The sequence below is a fragment of the Terrapene carolina genome, unplaced genomic scaffold (assembly GCF_002925995.2).
Source record: "Terrapene carolina triunguis isolate 2854851 unplaced genomic scaffold, T_m_triunguis-2.0 Scaffold58, whole genome shotgun sequence".
In the NCBI taxonomy this organism is placed as follows: Eukaryota; Metazoa; Chordata; order Testudines; family Emydidae; genus Terrapene; species Terrapene triunguis.
In genome coordinates this window covers 86,666,642-86,689,406 of record NW_020664409.1, presented here as the reverse complement: position 1 = coordinate 86,689,406, position 22,765 = coordinate 86,666,642, and the positions used below count along the sequence as shown (strand labels likewise).

The 22,765-nt window shown below is 40.0% G+C and overlaps 1 protein-coding gene across 1 annotated transcript in view; it reads left to right on the top strand.

The window, feature by feature from the left end:
* Window positions 1–22,765, top strand: part of CSMD3 (CUB and Sushi multiple domains 3) — a 1,099,171-nt gene that overhangs the window by 732,081 nt on the left and 344,325 nt on the right. The window contains exons 21-22 of the mRNA XM_026659890.1: window positions 5,797–6,012; window positions 6,618–6,806. Coding sequence (XP_026515675.1) covers window positions 5,797–6,012; window positions 6,618–6,806 — 405 coding nt within the window. The remainder of the gene's footprint in view (window positions 1–5,796; window positions 6,013–6,617; window positions 6,807–22,765) is intronic.

The window sequence follows — 22,765 nt, the reverse complement described above, 5'->3', positions numbered from 1 at the left end:
TTGCTTGTTTGAAAATTAAACGAGTGGGTGATGAAGGCTGGCATTGTTGGCCAGTTGGCGGTGACAAATGGTGTCTAAATAGCATATAAGAGTTGATAGGTAAGGTAGGGGATACACGGTGAAAGGCCTGGAAAGTGAAGTCAAATAGCTTATGTTTGATATGATAAGAGAAGAGGGAGCCCATGGAGGGATGCAAAAAGAGGGGTGACATGGCCACAGCAGTGGGTTAGGAAAATGATCTTTGTAGCATTCTGAATGGTTATTAGTGTGAAAAGTTTGCATTTGTCAAGGCTACAGAAAACGATTGTGCAGTAATTAAGATGCAAGATGGTGAGAGCCTAGAGAGTTTAACCAGATGGAAGGGGAAAAAAAGGCTGTATCTTCACCACTTGTTATACAGAAATGTTATGGTCTGAGTGACAGGGAGGATGGTGGTGATACCCACAGTGATCAAAAACGGAAGCAGTGGTGAGGGCTTGGGGGAAGATTAAAAGCTCTCTTTTAGCCATATTCATCTTGAGTTAAGGGCTAGACATCCATGAGGAGATGTCAGAGAGACAGGTTGATAATATAGTTTGGACAGAAGGAGACCATCAGGAGTAGAGTGGTAGATCTATGAATCATCATCATACAGTTGAATTTGTTTTTTCAAAGGAGAGTACCCAGAGATAAGGTGTAGAGAGAAAAGAGAAAAGGACATTTTAAATCTCCACCAAAATTTGGAGGGGAAATGAGGAAGATCCTTTGAAGGACATGCTGAAGGAGTAGATAGAGATGTAGCAGGAGAATCAGGAGATGACCGAGTCACAGAAGCCAAGGGAGGGTAAGATTTCAAGAAGAAGTGTGGTTGATGGTCTCAAAGGCTGAAGCTACAGTGTAACATGTATTAGACATGAAGGAGGTCAACAAGTCTCATATTTGTCCCAATTTTAAGTGGAATAGTATTTTTTTCTAATTAAATTTTCTATATTGCTTTTTATGTTTTTTCTCAGCTGTTGCCAGATTTATGGTTGGTAGTGTAGTGTAGACTACCTGCAGGTCTGGGGCACAGTACAGTTTTAAAATGCACATCCATACATTACATAGGAAGGCATTTAAGGCTTCAGATTTCCTTCAGTGTAAATACAAATTTAATTAACACTTTTTCTTCTTTTGGATGCCATTTGGAAAGCAACAGGCTGTGATTATAATTGAATGTTACGATTTGAAAGCCATTCTAATATTTCTGGAGTAGCTAGGTGGATTCCCCCTTGTACCACTACTGTAAGTGTTAGTGGGGCAGTTGTCCGTGATGTGTCATATGGTTTGTATCTCACCACAGTCACAATTTGGTGATTCTTTGATTTTCATTTGTGGAGGAAATATGCATATCTTCAATACATTGTCTGTATGCAGATGAGTGAAGTCCACTTCCTGTGGGGAAGGCAGAATCCTGGGACTTCTTTTGTTGGATATTCTATCAGGGCTTTGTTTGGAGAATCACAAGCGGCCCACAATTCAACCAGTGAGGGCTGGTCTCCTTTCCATTGGTGTGTAGTATTGACATATGGATCCAGAAAGGTTTCCTGGATATGGGTCGGGAGAGTGGCAGTGAATTCACATCTTGGTGAATGAGATGACAACCTTCATGTGATCTCCCCTGTTACATGTGAAAGCCACAAGGAATGTCATCAAATGGGTGACTGAATGACCTGAAAGGACCTCCCTGTCAGAAAAGCAAGGGCAATAACATTCCATGTCAGGGCTAAGCCTTCCTTCCAATAGGTCCATCACTTCCTGGATATGGATATGCAAATTATGCAGCTCAGGTTCAACTGCCTAACCAACACAAAGTGCAATTACACTACAACAATTAACACTTAGCCTGCAAGCATGCAAAAATTATATTAATAAAACATTAAGTATGACCTGCAATATAAAGACATGTATTTTAACTCCACTTCTCATCTATGCCCCAGACTATAGGTAGTCTTAAATATACCTTAAATATATTTCTCATGGAACACTATTAAGATCCATATGTATCTCAAAAAACCTTAGTAATATTAAATAGTAAAACTTCTAGAAGTAACTGAAAAACAAGCACATAATTTCCTTTGATAGAAACATGCAAAATGCTTCTGCAAATAATTATTGTATGTGTTCAAACTGCTCTTATGTGATAAAGGGAGGGATGTGTATATTATGGAATGATTTTTTTTTGTATTTTTTAGGTTTAAAAAAAGCACGTCATCATTTGTATTTTATTTTACTTTATTACAATAACAATATTATTCTTATTATGTTCTCTATGAAATGATACAATCTATGAAATATCAAATTTACAATTAAATTTATGAACTAATGGAAGATTTTTCATCAAAACAACCAGGTTCATAATACTGAAAGAGAAAGCTTGAGTTTCATATATCTTCCTATCTTATTTATGAAAACAAAACAAATCCCTGCCCAAAACATTTCTTTTAAACTTTTTCTCCCGAGATAGCATAATCTGTCACACAGTGTACATTAAAATGATTAGGCCATTTTTCTGCTAAGAACTGAGTTGTGCAACAACAATTGGGATATACTTTGGTGCTTAGAAATGTCATCACAAACTGGGAAGGAAAGCGATTCAAACATACCCTTGAATTAGACTTTGATTTCTGGGTTTGAACAAAACTCAAAGTGAAACTTAGCTGAAACTGCTGAGTATCCCATGGTTTTGAGACACTGCCATAAATCTCTCCCTGGAATCTATGGTAAAGTAGGGACAGGGTTTGTGCACAAAAAGGCCAGGAGTCTTTCATGGTGTGAGTTAAGAGAAGAGATAATAAGTAATGTATCCAAAATGGATCTATGTTTTTGTTCATAGATCCATAGCTTTTAAAGACAGAAAAGTCCATTAAGATAATTTAGTCTGACTTTATGCATAACGCAGCGAGGAAACCCCACCCAGTAATTTCTGCGTCAAGCCCATAACTTCTGTTTGAGATGTAACACATCTTAGGCTTGGTCTACACTAACCCCCCAAATCGAACTAAGGTACGCAACTTCAGCTACGTGAATAACATAGCTGAAGTTCGAAGTACCTTATTTCGATCTTACCTCTGTCCACACGCGGCAGGCAGGCTCCCCCGTCGACTCCGCGGTACGCCTTCGCCGAGCAGGATTACCGCAGTCGACGGCGAGCACTTCCGGGTTCGACTTATCGCGTCCAGACAAGATGCGATAAGTCGAACCCAGAAGTTCGATTGCCAGCTGCCGAACTAGCGGCTGGGTATAGACGTACCCTTAAAAAGACATCCAGTCTTGCTTTAAAGTCTGTACGTAATGGAGAATCTGCCACATTTCTAGATCAGTTGTTCCAATGATTAATTACCCTCACTGTTTAAAAATTTGCATCTCATTTCTAGTTTGAATTTGTCCAGCTTCAGCTTCCAGCCAACAGATCTTTTTAGTGCCACTGCATTCCATGATACAGTCCCTCACCCTCAATGTTTGACTTTGCAAATGACTGTATTAAAATACATATTATTCATATAAGCCTACCTTACCAAGCGGTCCAGATTGTTGTCTATACTGACCCATTCCTATTATTATTTACCATTCAACTTGTTGAGAGAGGGGAGAAATAAATGGTAGTTCATTATTAAACAGAAAGAGGCGGATTCTGTGATGTGATCCAGGCATGATTATGGTTAATGGGAGTATGTGCTGCAAGTTGTTATCACCATGCAGATTTCAGTAAGGATAAAGCAGCTCAAACTCATCACCATGTGGCACCAGGGCCATGAACATTAAACATCGTGTTATCATTGGTCAGGCACTCATGATCTAAGACGCCTCCTGCAGCAACAAGTTTAACAGCAGTATCTGAACAGCCCTGATCTTGAAAAATTTAGTCTAGTACTGGGAAAGATGTTAACAGAGCAACACCAGATCTTAATAAGATGCTACTGAGCACTCCAGCTGTAAAGAAATGTTTGTAATAAAGTGATCCTAATATATGCCTAGGAGAAAGAGACAAAGTTAGTACTGGAGGGCTGTTGTAATGTTGCCTATGAAAGTATAAGGAACACTGCCTGTGGCTCTTTGACAGTGGAAAAGGAGAAGTTAGCATCTTCCCTTGCCACCAGCTACATGTCATTAGTTGCCTCTGTCTCTGCTTTCATTACTGCTGTAATGCTTGCTTCATCCTCCTTTTCTCCAAGATTGTAGCTATTACACCTTCTTTCCTTGATTTTGGTCTGTCTCTTTCAAATTTAAAGGAAACCATTTGAAAATCCTACTTATTTGGGGGTTGTATTTAATCTTTCTTTCTTTCTTTCTTTCTTTCTTTCTTTCTTTCTTTCCATTAACTTTTTTCCACAACCCCCTCTTCTTTCCAAAAATCCCCAGACAGAAAGCATAGAAATGTCACTACTCCATCCACCAAGAATATAGTAAATTAAAGAAGTAAAAGAACAGCTGCACCATTAGTGGTGATTTTTGCCATTATTGGCTAATGATCTATAGGGTTTTTTCCCCCCCTTTGAGATAGTCCTCCATGTTTCTGCAAGATCCAGTTCTTCTATCCCTCTGATGACAATTATTGCTATTCATCATGTAGATATAGATGCAACTCAAAATGTGTTACAGCTACACATTGCTTGCAATAGTTGTATTGCTGGTGCAAAGCAGTCTTAAAGTTGGTATAGCTGACCATGGTGATCACCCTAGTGAAGAAGATCCTCCAGCACCGTAGAGCAGGCTAAGTATAACCTAAGTTTCTGCTGCCATCAACCCACTCCCACCCCCACCCCCAGCACAGTATCTCAACCAAGCTATTTTGTATTTTTGTGAAATTGGTGAGAAAATGAAATCCAACTGTTGCATTCTGCGTAAACATTTTGGACTTTTTCATCAAAATTCAAACATGTATGACACATTGCTTGGTTTTATATTTATATATGTTATAGTTGTTACTTAACAAACATGTTCAATCTCTATTCTTATAACAAACAAATTCTAGTTAGAACAAATCCAGTTATAGAACAAATACAAAAATACCATCCAGCAGAAACAAGAATAGACACAATGCTTGGATTCCGGTATTAACCTCCATATTTCCAGCTAATGGATTTTTATGGCTCATGTTAAAACAAAACAAAACAAACAAAAGGAAATCAAAGCCAAGAGGGAAAAGGGCTGGAGGAGAGACAAAGAGGAGAGCAGATTGGGAGGGAGTTGGATGCATTTATCTCCTGCCTTTCATCCAAATCTCCTGCTGGGACCTTTAGCTGACCAATTCTCAGAAACTGTCCCAAACAGAACTAAAATGTTTCTAGTGCTAGCCATCAATATTGTAAGTGATCCTTTCCTTCACAGCCAGTCCTGCCAGTCCATTAGACCAGCCTGTGTGCCTAGGGGGCACTTACTTTGAAATGTAGCAAAATGTGGTGTCTCACAACAAGGCATTACTTGGTTTTAAATAGAAGGACAAGGGTGTTTCAGTTAATTATCAAAAGCAAATATCCAAATCTGGTAACCATAATATAGAAGTTTAAAAAACAAACAAACAAACCAAAACAAAAAAACCCACCCTGACCAACACGAATGAATGAATGAATACATAAATAAATAAATAAATAAAAATAAAAAACCTTGCAGACCTGTTGGTTATACATTTTAAGCAGGTTAAACATATATATTAGAATGTTGGATTCGTTTAATTTTCTGAATCAATATTTGTAATGAAATGCACAGATTTAAGCAGTGATATAATTGCATTCATGTTAGCACTGTGATATGTCAATATATATTTGTTTCTAACAGGAGTGCAGTTCACCTTTCACACCTTTCATTTGGAAGACCATCACGACTACTTACTAATTACAGAGAATGGCAGTTTCACTCAGCCACTAGCACGCCTGACTGGATCAGAACTTCCTTTGGCAATCAACGCTGGTCTCTATGGAAATTTCAGGGCTCAGTTGCGCTTTATTTCAGATTTTTCAATATCATATGAAGGATTTAACATTACTTTCTCTGGTAAGGGGATGAAATGAGCTATTTGTATAAAGTGAAGAAAATTCAACTTTTTGTGAAAAGAGAGAGGTCCAAAACTGGTCTGAATGAATAGTGTTTTGTAAAATAACACAATTGCTTCTGTTGTACCTTAAGAAATTAAATCCTTATATCTCTGCTGAGGCATTTGTGTACACATTTTAAGAAGTAAAAAAGAGAGTAAACTGTAAGGTATGTTACTGGGGTGGGGGAGGGGGGAGGGAATGGAGCAAGCCTAATTTCAAGTACTGATATTCCAAATGAGTCCTTTAGCAAATTGATCATGATGTACAGTTTGTTTTATGTGTCTGAGACATTTATGGCTTTTATAAGAATGGTAATGCATGTTGTGTTAGGCATCTTAGAAATGCTATAAACGTGTATTGGTCTAATTTTCAAACTGCAGCTGAATCACCTATTTACTATATGTGCATTCATTTTGTGTATGGTTCTAAAGGCTAAATTGATGGTCAGGTGGAAATGTGTGCAAAATAATAGTGTGTATGGCAAAAATAAGGGTGGATAGAGAGTAAACAATCACAGTTCTTGCCACATAGAAGCTGATTTTTTGTTTGCTTGTTTATTTCCAGAATATAATCTTGAACCTTGTGAGGATCCTGGGATTCCACCATTTGGTAACCGAATAGGATTTAACTTTGGAGTCGGTGATACTCTGACATTCTCTTGTTCATCTGGATACCGTTTAGAAGGAGCTTTGGAGATTATCTGTCTTGGTGGTGGCCGACGTGTATGGAGTGCACCTCTGCCAAGGTGTGTGGGTACGTGGTCAGCTGCTTTCATTTGCTTGTACGTGTAGTCATTGTCCATGGAGTTGCAGATATATAGCATGGATAAGCATGGTAACACACCTCTTAATTTTCACAGTACTTTTTACGTTTTCCATGTTTCTTCCGTTTTATTTCCTTTTTGTTTTCTAAGTCTGTAGTTGAACTGGCATACCAACTGCACAGACAATTCTTGGAGACACTCTCTAGGTAATTCCACATTTAGAAGATAATGCTCCTTTTTTCCATACTGGTGATTAGGATTAGGTTCAGAAACAGGAATATAAATTTAGGCCAACATTTTTCCAACTTGGATGCCAAACAATAGGCACTTAAATTAATATTTAAGCTTCTAGGTGACATCCATACGGGGGATGTAGAGTTAATTGTCATTAGGGTATCTATTGCTATATTAATATAAATAAATGAATGACCATCCCTCTAGCTCATTCCTTCCCTGTGGGGTGAATAGCATTGAGTATGTGTGTGGGGGCATGGGAAGGAAAGATCCTTCTTGTATGACAGGTGTAATTTAAGTTTTGTTGTAGCCATGTCAGTCCCAGGGTATTAGAGAGACAAGGTGGGAGTGGTAATATCTTTTATTTGATCAGGTTCTATTGGTGAGAGACACAAGCTTTCAAGCTTGCAGAAGAGCTCTGTGTAAGGCCTAAAGTTTATTTCTCTCACCAACAGAAGTTGGTCCAACACAATATATTACCTCACCCACCTTGTCTCTCAGGTGGAATTTAAGGCATTGTCTACACACTACAAAGTTTTGTTGGCAAAAGTTATGCTGCTTTAATAAAAATCCTTTAATTAAAACCGCTGTTGCATGTGCATGCTAGCTCCTTGTGTCAGGAGAGTACATCCACACTAACAGCTCTTGCATCGACACAGAGAGCAGTGCACTGTGGTAGCCAGCCCACTGTGCAGCTGGCCACAGGGTGCTTTGGGAAGGGTTTGCAATGCCTCATGGGGCAGGTACAGCATCACATGATGCAGGTTTCTCAATACCATCATTCCAGGGCCATCCTAGTATATTTTCAGTTGCTTTTTTCAACTGAAGGGGGGGGAGGGAGAGGAGAGTGGTGTGTCTAGGGTGGAAGAGACAGCAGGCTGGCCGACCTATCCTGAGGCAAGGGGAGCCCACATGTCAGCGCCCGGCTCTGCTGCACACAGCAGTCTCTCCTGAAACAGCCCGCTCTGCCTGCCTGCGTATGGTTCTCCCAAAGCCTCCTCAGCTGCCCGGAGCGTCAAACTGATCAGCTCTGTGAGCTCTCTGTGCTGAGGAATGTCAAAGCAGTAGTCCCCTCCTCCTCTCTCCCCTTCCCCGCTCCCTGCAGCAGCAGTCTGCCTGCTGCTGTGGTCCTAATGCAGGGCAGAACAGGAGAATTCCATGCTGATGATTTGCTCTTTGTTCCCCAAATGGAGCAGCATGCTCATCTGTCAGATACTTCTCAGAGCTTTGAAAGCAGAGGGGCGCATGCCTGCAGGGCAGCAGAGAGCAAAACAGTGAGCAGAGCAGATACTGGTGGAAGCCAGTTATGTCAACAAAACAAACTTTTGTCTAATTGCAGCAAAGTGTCACTGTGTGCTTTGCTACAAAAAGCTTTATGCCCTCTTCACTTGGTTTTATTTTGTCGGCAAAACAACAGAGTTTTGCTGCCAAAAGTAGTTTTTTAGTGTGTACACCTCTCCTGTTTTGCTGGCAAAAGGCAGCTTTTGCTGACAAAATTTTGTAGTGTAGACAAGGCCTAAGACTACCCAGACCTGCCCTAAGAGTCCTTTAAAGGCACAATAAATTAGCAGCTTTTGCTTAAAGATAGATCAGAAGGGAAAAAACAACAACAACCCTGCAATTTAAATTTCCTGAGGTGGATAAAAGTGTGTGTGTGTGTGTGTGTGAATGAGAGAGAGAGAGAGAGTGCTGCAAATTAGCTGTGAATTATTTTCTAATCAACCTTTGTTTTTTGTATGTTTATGAAGGAATAGTTTTCCCACACAAAATGAGTCTATTTTAATGAATATTTCCTCCCACAGATTGCTCCTCCCATGGATAGTGTTGTGTTTAAATTGTTTCCTTTCATTATATTGAAACTACATTTTAAAAAGATTTTCTGAAAAGTAAATCTTTGGTTTTCCCCATTGTTTACCACAGTCATCCCAATTAGAAACCTAGGTTATGGTTACTGCTGTTGAGATGTTTCACAGCCTCCACAGAATGACTCTCATCATCTTATGTGCGTTAGCCACCCTGAGATAATATCAATTACAAAAAAAAATCTATTCTCTCATGGTCATTCTTCAAGCAGAAGACATTAAATGTATCAAATAGATTATTCGTTGTAAGTGATTCAGTCAGTTCTGATAATTAGTAACACATAAAGGACATTTTTTTTTAAAATGACATTTAATTAGTTTTGCCATGATGATGTACTTCTGAACTTCCCTGTCTACCCACCTTCCTGACCCATTGGTGCCTTTTGCATTCAGATCTGACACATTTTATCAAGATTATGTCCCTGGTTCAAGAAGAAATTTAAAACCCAATTTTTTTTCCATGTGCTTCATTCTTCTTTTTCTTGCCCGATATATGGGTTTAGAATTTGCATCTGTTCTGTAACTTCTAGTTCCTCAAACCTTGGTTATTGGAAATAATATTTTATTCTTTTCTGAGAGAAAAGGGAATTCATATCAGTGCTTGAGAGGTGTGTATGTGTGTGTGTGTGTGTGAGAGAGAGAGAGAGAGACACACAGAGAGAGAGAGAGAGAGATCTACTGAACTTGTGCTATATTGTAAAATATAAGTTATCCAGTGAAAGGAGGGAAAGGCTAAAAATTACACCTGGGAAGTTAGGACTGGAATATTCATCTTAGTATCATTAATTATATTATCTGTATAATTGGTTCTAATGTGGACAAAAACTATACAAGTCTCCCATGTTGTTGACAAAAAATATTTGCATATATTATGGAATTTTCCTATCCTGACACCAAACAGCAGCAAGGTGTGGCTACATGGGAGGTGGTGATGGGAGGGGTTAATCTGAAGCTTTTGATGCAGGTCAGGTAACTCAGAATGCAAGTCACACCAATTCCATGGGCATGGAATGCCTGTTCCATTTTAAATTTTACTCTGTGAACACACAACGGCAGTTTTCTGTGAACTGAGAGTGTAGTGTTCTCAGGATGTATCCAGTGGTCCTTTGCTTTGCTGAGCAGCAGGTATTCTGGGAATTGTGAGAATTCAGATGAGTTCAAAATTTAAAAAAAACAAACAAACACGATTCTGCTATCTCTGCCTCATATTTCCTTTGCGGGCAGGGTTGCGCCATTTTTGAATTGGTGTATTCCAGCATGGATCCAGAATGTTTCACAATGCTATGGTGACAGGTGTAAATATGTAGTGCTTGCTTGGGCTATATTATAGCAGTCAAAGCTGGACACATTCAGCATTGCTAGTTGCACCACTGAGCAGGTTCTGTGGGAGCAAGACAGTGTTCTATGGCAGCAGCTGCAGCTCCTCCAGCATCAGGAGAGCACTCTGAAGTGTTGACAGCAGGATGAGGAAGAGGACGACACCCAGCTGTTGGAGCTAGAGGACTGATTCCTGGATAGTGATGCAGCATTCAGCATTGTTTATAGGCTGAGAAACAAGCATTCTTTTGCTGGGAGAAGATCATTCTGCAAACCTGGGATGACCAGCAATGGCAAGAAAACTTCTGGGTGGGGAGAAGCTACCTTTTTTGAGCTCTGTGCAGAACTGACCTTGGAGCTGCAGTAACAGTATACCAATATGTGGTGCCCCATACCTGTGGAAAAGCAGGTCACCACTGCCATTTCACCACCCCAGAATACATCCAGTCTGTTGCCAATCAGTTGGCCTGGAGAGAGCAATTTTTGGGGTCATTCTTATGCAGGTCTGCTATGCCACAGATTCTCATAACCCCATGGGTCTCAAACCTGGGTCTGCAGGGTTTCTAGTAAATTGGCACCTCCCTGCTCAGATCCAACAGCTCAGTACTCACCCATCAAATGGAGAGACCATGACATCTGAAGCAACTTCATGGAGACTTCCCCTGGCCATGACTGGAGGAAAACCGGGACTTCTGGCTGCTCAGGGCTTCCTATTAAACCCAAAGAGAGGCACAGGAAGTTGTCCTCACAACTTGCCTCTACATGGCTGCTGCTTGGATGCCTCACCCAGCATTTCAGACTCTAACCTGCCTGATTCCTGGTCACATGACTAGAGTCTGACCCCCCCTGTCCAGACTAATTCATTTGGCTCCTGCCTGATTGCAGGTAACCTGAACACAATCCTCCAGAATTAGGTTGCTAGCCATTAGCCCAGCTGCCTGTGTCCCTGCCCGGATATTGGTAAGGTGCTGTCCCACTGGGTCAGAAAAACTAGGTACTGCTCAGGCAATTATTGATGGCTTTGCACACATAGGATTCCCAAACTGTATTGGGAAATTGATGGAAACCATATGCCTATCATCACCCCCTCCCCCCCACACAAACACACATCAGGGCACAGAATTTTATTAACAGGAAGCAGTATTTCTCCATGGTGATCCAAGGACTGGTTGACCTCCATATCAGAATCTTTCATAATTCAATTCTATTTAGATTAGTGGAGAAAGAGTGGGGTCTTCAGTACTTCTGAAAGTTAGTCTCTTTATTGTGTTGTGGGCCTGCCTCTGATCCATTTGAAAGGTAGATGGTGCTGTTTATGAAATTGGCTGGAAGCAGCAGGAGAAACACAACAACAATGTTCCCACCATTATAAATGGATATTGTGTTCTGTACAATATTTGAGAGCAAGAGAGAAAGTCTTATCAATGGGTGGAAGGCTGATGTTCAGAGACGTGCTTTGCAGTTCGAGCAGCCAGCAAGTTGTCCCATAGAAAACAGTAAAAAATTAGGAAATATTGTTAGGGATGCGTATTGTTCGTATTTTGAGTCTCATGTCTGAACATATGCAGCTATTAGTCGGTGGAGAGGGGTATTGGGATAAATACATTTTGAGCACTGGTATATTGTGTATGGATGGTGGAAATGGAATATTCCCTACGTATTTTTGTGAAACGCTATACATTATCTCAGTGTTGTTTAAATTATTTTCTGAGTAAAATACAATAATGACTCATAATGGATGGATTGTAAATGGATTTGATTATGAAATAACAATAACAAAACCAATAAAATTTAATTGAACCAGTGGGGAAAAATAATTAAAATAAATTTAACTAAACAATCTACAATAACCAACTATAAGCAAACTCTTAATTAAAGCAACAATGCAAAAAAACCTGAAAGTGCAACAGTATAAACTGTGCAAACAGAGCAAGGTTGGGGCGTGAAGGGAACATAAAGTCAATGGTGAGTATATGCCTTCCCTTTGCCTCTTCTTTCACATAAACAAATAGGAAAATAATCTGGTTTTGGTGTTCAGGCACTTAGAAATGTAAAAAGCAAATATGCAAAATTGGCAAAATTACATTATAACTTTTTTATTAATAAACTAAAGTTTAATTATTTAGACAGGTAAGGGTTAGTTTCCTTTAATATGAGAATGTCTGTTTAACAAAAACTCTAATTTTAAGCACGTGATTGCCAAAGAGCAGACCCTGCCCAGTTTTTCAAGGTGCAATTCTTCAAAACCTAGGGACTTGCATTTTCAAAGAAGTCCAACTGAAATTCAGTAGGATTTGGCATATAAATTAAGCTCTTTGGAAACTGCAGCCGAGATAGATAAATAACCCTGGTCTAGTCTGTTTTGTTTGTATTATTTTACATATTCTCTATCTTCTTCCTTTGGGCACTTGAAATGATTTCATGGGCCATTAATATCTGTAAAACTGTACCCTACTGTATGCATACTTTAAAAGTTCTCTACTTTTTAACATCTGGGATCCATTCTTTTGTTGACAGGTAAGTGAGTAAACTGAAGAAATACTATATCCAGAAGTTAGAATAGGCAGTACTCAGCAATGGGAATTACATATTTATATGATTCTGTGAGATAAACAATGGCTCTGCCACCAAGCTGAACCCTCTAAGCAACCCAGCCAAGGAAGTGCAGCCTGGTGGTATAGTGCTGGTCCACCAGCTTTACATGGGTAGGGGAAACTCTTATGCTGGGGGAATTCCCCACTGTTCCAGACTTTGCAATGGGAAATCACATCTTAGAGTTACTTGAATGTGTCAGTAAAGTAGTGGATAAAGGAGAATCAGTGATATTTTTATTTAGACTTCCAAAAAGCCTCTGATAAGGTTCATCACAAGAGGCTACTAAGAAGATAAGTAGTCATGATGTGTGCACTCATCTGGAATAAAATATGAAGTACTGCTCACTCCAGCTCCAAATGGAGACTGCTGAACCAGAAGGAGTTCAGAGAAGGGTGATGAGAATGATCAAGGACATAGAAGAGCTCTCACACAAAGAGAGGTGGAAGATGAATAAGAGAGGTCATGAGGGATGTGCTGGCCACCGCTTCCCGCAGCCCCCATTGGCCTAGAACTGCGAACCACAGCCAGTGGGAGCTGCAATCGGCTGAACCTGAGGACGCTGCAGGTAAACAAACCATCCCGGCCCTCCAGCGTATTTCCCTGATGGGGGAAAAAGCAGCGTGCCGAAGGTTGCTGATCGCTGATGTAGTGTATCCTCATTAGTAAAAAGAGGTACCAAATTGTACAAATCAATGAGTTGTACTTTTTAGTTATCCTCCTTTCTTTAGGAGGATAACTAAAAAGTACAAACACAAAGCAAGATTAAAATTGATAATTTAAATAAAGTTTTCCTGCTTGCTGATTTAATCATGATTAAAATTGGTAATTTAAATCACTTTGAAATTAAAGCAGTGACATACTGTGGGGTTCTTATACCTTCTTCTGAAGTATATACTGTGACATACTGTGGGGTTCTTATACCTTCCTCTGAAATATCTGGTTCCTATCCACTGTTGGAGACAGAATACTGAACCAGTTGGACCTCAAGTTTGATCCTATCTGGCAATACCTGTTCTTTTGTTCCTTTACACCACTGTAGTGGCCATCTTCCTTATTAGCTATTGGAAGTATCAGTTCTGAGTAAGAGCTCATCAAGACTTAAAATATGATGTCAGGAAGACTCCAGACATTTAGATCTCATAAGAACAGCCATATTGGGTCAAATCCAATGGTCCATCTAGCCCAGTACCCTGTCTTCTGACAGTGGCTAATGCCAGGTTATTCAGAGGGAATGAATAGAACAGGGAAATTTTCAAGTGATCCATCCCCTGTTGTCCACACCCAGCTTCTGGCAGTCAGAATCTGGGGATGACCAAAGCATGGGGTTTCATCCCTGATCATTTTGGCTAATAGCCATTGATGGGCCTATCTTCCATGAACGTATCTAATTTTTTTTTGAACCCAAGTATAATTTTTGCCTTCACAATATCCCTTGGCAATGAGTTCCACAGGTTGACTATGCCTTGTGTGAAGAAGTACTTTCTTTTGTTTCTTTTAAACCATCTGCGGGTTTATTTCATTGGGTGACCCTTTGTTCTTGTGTTATATGAAGGAGTAAATCACACAACCTAATTCACGTTCTCCATACCATTCATGATTGTATAGACCTCTGTTATATCACCCTTTAGTCATATCCAAGTCTTTTTAATCTCTTCTCATTTTGAAGCTGTTCCATACCCTTAATCATTTTTGTTGCCCTACCTTTTCCAATTATAATGTATCTTTTGAGATGGGGTGATCAGAACTGCACACAGTATTCAAGGTGTGGGCATACCATGGATTTATATAGTGGCATTATGATATTTACTGTCTTATTATCTATCCCTTTCTTAATGGTTTCTAACATTGTGTTAGCTTTTTTGACTGCCTCTGCATATTGAGCAGATGTTTTCAGAGAACTATCTACAATGCCTCCAAAATTTATTTCTTGAGTGGTAACAGCTAATTTAGATCTCAGTATTTTGTATCTCTAGTTGGGATTATGTTCTCCAGTGTGCATTAATTTGCATTTATCAACATGGAATTTCATCTGCCATTTTGTTGCCCAGTCTAGTGAGATCCCTTTGTAAATCCTCACAATGTGCTCGGACTTAACTATCTTGAGTAATTTTGTATTGTCTGCAGAATTTGCCACCTCCCTGTTTACCTCTTTTTCCAGATCATTTATGAATATGTTGAATAGCACTGGCCCCAGTACAGATCCCTGAGAGACACCGTTGTTTACCTCTCTCCATTCTGAAAAGTGACCATTTGTCTCTACCTTTTGTTTCCTGTCTTTTAACCAGTTAGTGATCCATGAGAGGACCTTCCATCTTGTCCCATGACTTCTTACTTTGCTAAAGAGCCTTTGGTGAAGGACCTTGTCAAAGGCTTTCTGAACATACAAGTACAGTATATCCACTGGCTCATCCTTGTCCACATGTTTGTTGACCTGCACAAAGAACTCAAATTGGCGAGTCATGGTTTCCCTTTACAACTTCCAGTGATAATGGCAATACTCGTTGCCTGATGTTTCCCACAGGGAAAAAGATAACTCACAGTTAGAAAAAGTGCTTTTTAACTCTCAGTTAACATAAAAATCTCTTGCCGTTTTTGAAAAAAAAAAAAATAAGGGGAGTGAAAGTTCACAGATTCCAAGGCCACAAGGAACCATTGTGATCATCTAGTCTGAACTCCTGTATAACACAAACTATAGAACTTTTCCAAAATGATTTCTAGAATAGATCTTTTTAAAAAGAAACATCCAGTCTTGATTTAAAAATTGCCAATGATGGAAAATCCATCAGAATACTTGGTAAATTGTTCCAGAGATTATATTTGGAGACATAACATAACCGCTTTTAATCCATTTAATGTGTACCATGTTAGTTTGATATCAATCTTATTTTTCAGTCAAAATAAAGTACACCTTTTGGAAGTCTAAGTATATTACATCAACACTGTTACCTTTAAAAAGCAACAGAGAGTCCTGTGGCACCTTTAAGACTAACAGATGTATTGGAGCATAATCCATCTTGACTGTTCCTGATCACCTTCCTCTCCTCCAAGTGCTTCAAAATGGATTTGTTGAGGACCTGCTCCATAATTTTTCTGGGGACTGAGTTGAGGCTGACCGGCCTGTAGTTCCCTGGATTCTCCTTCTTCCCTTTTTAAAAGATGGGCACTATATTTGCATTTTTCCAGTCGTCCGGGATCTCCCCGATGACCACAAGTTTTGAAAGATAATGGCCAATGGCTCTGCAATCACATCAGCCAACTGCCTCAGCACCCTCGGATGCATTAGATCCAGACCCATGGACTTGTGCATGTCCAGCTTTTCTAACCTTAACCTTTCTAACGTTCACCACTGAGGGCTGCTCACCTCCTCCCCATACTGTGCCGTCCAGTGCAGCAGTCTGGGAGCTGACCTTGTCTGTGAAGACAGAGGCAAAAAAAGCATTGAGTACTTCAGCTTTGTCCACATCATCTGTCACTAGGTTGTCTTCCCCATTCAGTAAGGGTCCCACACTTTCCCTGACCTTCTTCTTGTTGCTAACATACCTGTAGAAACTCTTCTTGTTACCCTTCACATCCCTTGCTAGCTGCAACTCCAACTGTGCTTTGGTCTTCCTGATTACACTCCTGCATGCTTGAGCAATATTTTTATACTCCTCCCTAGTCATCTGTCCAAGTTTCCACTTCTTGTAAGCTTCCTTTTTGTACAGAAGATTTCTCTGTTAAGCCAAGTTGGTTGCCTGCTATATTTGCTCTTCTTTCTGCACATCTGGATGGCTTGTTCTTGCGCCCTTAATAAGGCTTCTTTAAAATACAGTCAGCTCTCCTGGACTCATTTCCCCCTCTTATTAGCCTCCCAGGGGATCCTGCCCATTGGTTCTCTGAGGGAGTCAAAGTCTGCTTTTCTGAAGTCCAGAGTCCATGTTCTGCTGCTCTCCTTTCTTCCTTGTGTCAGGATCCTGAACTCGACCATCTTATGGTTACTGCTGCCCAGGTTGCCACCCACTTCTACTCCCCCTACCAATTCTTCCCTGTTTGTGAGCAGCGGGTCAAGAGGAGCATAGGCCGTAGTTGGTTCCTCCAGCACTTGCACCAGGAAGTTGTCCCCAACACTCTCCGAAAACTTCCTGGATTGTCTGTGTACTACTGTATTGCTCTGCCAGCAGATATCAGGGTGACTGAAGTCCCCCATGAGAACTGAGGCCTGTGATCGTCCAACTAACAGAAATGTCCAGAAGAAAGCCTCATCTACCTCATCCTCCTGGTCTGGTGGTCTATAGCAGACACCCACCACAACATCACTCCTGTTGCTCTCGCCTCTGAACTTAACCCAAAGACTCTCAGCAGGCTTTTCACCAGTTTCATACTGGAGCTCTGAGCAATCATACTGCTTTCTCTTACATACAGTGCAACTCCTCCTCCTTTTCTCCCCTGCATGTCCTTCCTGAACAGTTTATACCCATCCATGATAGTGCTCCAGTCATGTGAGTTACCCAACCAAGTCTCTGTTAATCACATCATAGTTCCTTGACTGTGCCAGGACTTCCAATTCTTCCTGCTTGTTTCCCAGGCTTCTTGCGTTCGTGTACAGGCACTTAAGATAACTAGCCAATTGCGCTACTTTCTCAGTGAACCAGGAGGCCTCCCCTTCCTCCTTCTGACTCATTGGTGGCTAGCTGCTTTCTTCTTTTAACATGGGGTATTGATATTTCCCAAAACTGGCAGTCTAGTAACTTCTCAGCTTCTCTGATTATCAGTAGCATCGCTATTTGCCGCTCCCATTCAATTGTCCAATTCAAGAATCTTTTCGTCCAGCACAGTCACCAACTTCCACTTCATACACGGGAAGTCTCTTCTGACTTCAGGCAAAAAAGAAAACATGGCACAGCCATTACATCGTGGTCATTCTGGAATCACAAGTAGAGGTGAACCGTGAAGGAAAGCCTCTCGCATTCCCTCTCTCAACTCCCTCTGAAACGCCTCCTGTTAGGCACTTCTGTTTGTGACTAATTTATGTGGGTTGCCACTCTTACTTGGAAATAGAATAATCCCTTTTCTTTGGAAGCAAGGCTTTGTAAAACAAGTGTTTTCCTTTAGTTTAATGCCTTAACCTGTCCTCCCTCCCCCTTTGCACCCATTTAAAATATTTACTTTCAGGGAAAGAGGAAATGAGTGAGCGAAATCAGAAAAAGGAATGAAGTGGTAGAAAATGGCACTTTAATCAGTGTCATGATGTAGGCCCTATCTGACTTTCATAGAAAATGCCCACCACTAATTTGTTAAGAGTCAGATTTCTTCAACATTTCTTCAGATTAAAAGGTACATTGCTTTTTGAGTGGTAACATGAATATGAATGGGTCTGCTCACAAAGTAAGTAATTACTTAGCATGAGAAAGAATGACAAAATATGGTCCTAAATAATTATACATAAATTCCAGCTGTAAACATATACTTATTTCTTTGGTGGGTTAAGAGAGTGTTTAACCTATGCCATTAGTATATACCAGAGAGCATTAATCCAAATATTTTGTTTTCCTCCGAATCCTCAGAATGCATATTGGGTACAATTCCTATCTCAATTTGTGTAAATGATTTCTAATATATATTAGCTAATTCAAATGTGAATATTTGTTAAACTAGTCACAAGCAATTTTGATGTTTTAAGAGTTTCAGGAGCCTATTGCAATGTAATCCCTGAGTGTCAGTGTCGCTGTGTGCCCGTGGCTAAATGTTTGCACTGTAACCTCTAATGAATGTATAACATGCTGTACCATAAACATTTCCTTTTCTTGAATGTGTGGTGAAAGTGTGGACATAAAGGGTTAAACATTTAAATGGATAATGAGGTTATCTACAATTACACTAGACAGTGCTAATACTACTTGCTGCTGCTTCTACTCATAATAACAATGGAAAGTTAGGCCCTCAGGATCAGGGAGTAAGCTAATCAGTGATGAACAGATGTTGGTGTATCAGGGTCACATACTCTCCCTTTCTGTGTATGATGCAATGCCTCATTTTCCCTTTGGCTGACTTAATAAATGGCTGACCACAATGTTAATATTCAACAGCCACATACATGGTTCCTTCCTAGGATTTCCTTCACTTTTGTGTCAGGGCTTCCCAAGTTCTTTTGGCTCTTGTACTGGGCTTCTCAGTCACCGTTGCCCTTCTCCAACAGCTTTTCTTGTTGAATCTCCCCATCTTTGGCTTCATGCTCGACCATCAGCTCTTGCAGACCAGCTTGGAGAGATTTCCCCAGCACCTCCTGTTCCTTGCAAGTCTCTCCTGATCTGTTAGTCCCTGCTGGAGAGACAGGAAGACTTATTTTTTATATCCTGTTAGTCACATGCTTTGTCCCAGTCATGTGTCCCAGCATTATAGCTTACATCCATCCCTCGGGACAATATCTCCCTGAGTTCCCAGCTTTTAAAGGTCAGTGTCTGTAACACGTGTGCAACTTCTCAGATATATCCGGTATTGGCCACTGCTGGAGTGAGGATATTGTCCTGGATGGACTCTGATCCAATATATCAGCTCATTTCCTATGTAACCTCTGTGCAAAGCCCCAGTGAATGGGCTTTGCACAAAGGACCTGATGGGGTTCTGAGGTGCTGAGGGAAAAGAAACTTCTGCCTTCAAATTCGTGGTTAAGTGCAGAGCAGCTGTGTAACCATCGCAGGTAAGTTAATACAGCTTATGGGAGCTTTAGGAACAGATAGGTCTCCTGTATATCTACTGTGTTGTTGGAGATCCATTAGGCACTCCTGTACTGCCTCCAGCACATTGGCAAACACCTCCAAATGGAGTGTCACTACTTGTCCATGTGTATGCAGAACTCAGAGGGTGGAGGCAATGGTGGCTGGATGTGTGTCATGTCTGAATTTGGTTCCTTCTGTTAGTTCTAAATGTGATTTAAATTAGTGAATATCCCCTTGTTCTTGTATTATGAGAAATGGTAGATGGGAATTATCAATTTAACTTCTATTTGCTATTCATTTGTGTATGCCTCTACTATTCCTCTTTGAACTAAATACTCCTGATATGAATCTCTTCCTATTTGGAAGTTTTTCTATGCCTCTGAATATTTTTGTTGTCCATCTCTGAATCCCTTCTTTGTCCACTATTTCTGTTATGAGACAGGGAGACCAGAACCGAATATATTGCAGGTGAGGACATCGTATCAGCTTACATAGCAGTGTTAAAACATAATCAGCATTATCTTCCATCCCATTTCTTATGCCTCTTAATATTTTGTGCACTTGTTTTAGACGACTGCTCTGCATTGAGCATAGAGAGCTCCCCAAATTGATATCGAGGGTCTTTTCTTGGGTGAATACAGTTAATTTAAAACCAATCTATGTGTATTGTGATTCCTTAATATTATTCCTTCCAATGCACATTACCTTGTGTTTCTCAACACTGAATTTTGCCTTTCAGAATGCTTTCCTCTCACTCAGGCTACATCTGCACAGCATACCTCTTGAAGCGGCATGCAGGGTATGTGTTGTAACTACGTGGCACGGTGAACAGCAGGCTGCGTCTACTCTGAAGTGTGTAGCTACCTGTGTCAGTGAAAGGCTATGCTAAGGCGGAGCCAGCAAGCAAAGGATCAGCAGCTCCTGGCTGCTGGAGCCTTTCCCTGCTGTGTCCCCATTGCTGGAGCTTTTCCCTGCCTTACAGAGATATGAGAGCTTTTCCTTGCTGCAGAGAAAGACTCCTACAGCAAGGAGCTGCTGGTGCTTTTCAGAAGTTCAGTGGTTTCTTTACTGCCTAGGCAGTGTCTTACCATCGACATTGCTATTTATACCCATACAGAGGGGCGTGTAGTATATGCATTCTACTTGCTACTGAAAGGAGTGTGCCGTGTAGATGTACTTTCAGCTTTGGTATGAGCATCTGCAGAATAGTATTTTGTTTGTACTTGTGTTGGGCCCCAGCCTATTTATGTCAGCTAGGGGTTATCAGTTCTCAAGTATAATAATACTTTAAATGAATATTGCTAACTATTTTCTTGATGATCATTTTAGCAAAAACATTTGACTGCAGTGGGATTATTTGCTGATCTTGACCACAATAGTACTCCCATCTGACTCTGATGCCTTTCATCCCAAAGCACTTCACAAAGTATATACATGGTACTGTAGCACTGCTGCCTTGCAACTTTTGTTCAAAACTTATGGAAAGAGAAATTTAGTACAGTGATGCTAGTGCAAATCCTGTGTCTTACAAAACTTATCAAAGGATTTCATGTTCTCACACACAGAGTGGTTGAGCTTTTACAGAAATCGTGGTGCCATAATTCATAGATACAGCAATGACTGTGGCCAAGTGCAGTGTGCTTTTAATATGTTAGTTAGATTCCATTTTTTTGTCTTTCCCATTTTTGTCATCTGAATCCAAGAAATCATCAGGGTTGATTCAGTAGGGTGATTTATTTTCTCCTCCTTATAAAAGTAAATCCAGTCATTTTGATCAGCACAAAATAAAAGCAGGAAATGTCATCTTGGTTATATCTTCCTTGTTAAGGTAAGGTGAGCGTCCAACATCAAATGTAGACCTGCAACAAATTGGCGCAACTCTCCTGTTTAAATTTCTTCAACAGAATAAGACACCCTCTCCCTCCCCCCACCCCCCAAGCTGCTTCTTAAATCCATTCTGCAAAGAGCTCTAAAACAACCGGAGAATTGCTGCTGGGTTCATAATTCAGATTATACCTATTAAAGTATACTTCAGTCATAATTCAGTCCCTTCAGTATTTGTTGTCTTATTTTCCTGTCTCTCTCATCAGTTCATGTGAATGGAGGGGGGGGGGTGAGAGGGAGGAGAACAAGATTAAAAGATTTGGGGAATCAATTTGTTGTCCACTAAATTTAGATTCTCTTATTCAGGTAGCTGTTGACTTGAAGTCTGTTACCTCTGTTGCTCAAAGACAAAATCCTTTTAGGAATGCATAATTTGCTTCCCAATCAAGCTTTTGCTGTGCTGTTTCCTCTTCTGACCAGGGGATATGATCATCATCACAGAATATGAAATTGCCATTTACAGATCTTATCTTTTCCATGACTGAGACCCTGGGGGGTTCCTCTTTGAAGAAAAAAGAGGGTCAAATTTCAGTTCATAATTGAACATCATACTTTCCCATTCCATAATTATCTGTAGTAAGCTTTTTGTCATCTGAATAATGAGAAATCACACACAATCCTTTTAATATTCTTAATGTGACAAAATCCTATTTATTTCAGATTTGTTTGCAAATAATTGAACCCAAACAAAATGTATTTCATTTCTCAGTTGCAGTGACAGTGGTGTTTAAGGGGATTACAACATTCAAATAAAAAAACCAAACTATTGTTTAAACTCATCTCTTCTATGAAGAACTACATAAAATTTTGCATATATACATGAGCAAATAAACCTAACTATTATTTGTTACAAGATCAAGTAACCAATGAAACCAATATTTCCCATTCAATTTTAATTACTGGGAATTAAAAACAAATCTTTAGCTGACCTTTTAATTTTTGGCAGGGTCTTGAAGAACAATTTATTTTGCTTACCTGTATCTCCCCATTATATATAGAACCAGGGTTTGGAGTAAGGATCACAAGATGGTTCTTACTATTAATCTCATTTTTCACTTTCTCACTTCAAGCTATTGTTTCTAGAATAATAATAAAATATGGTGGATTCCTGGCCGCTATATTTTAAAGGAATGTTTGCCATTGACTGTAGTGGAGCCAGAATTTTGCCCATAGAATATAAAATCTAAGCAAGGTAACTTGATAGAATGAGACATCAAAGCCATCCAAAAATGTTTAGGCACATTTTTAAATCTTGACTCCTCTTTCTAACATAGTCTCCCCTCATTGTCCCTCTGTTGCTCCTCTTTTATCCCTATACTGATCATTTTATTTTCTCCCCCTTCTATTTGTCTTTATTTTTCT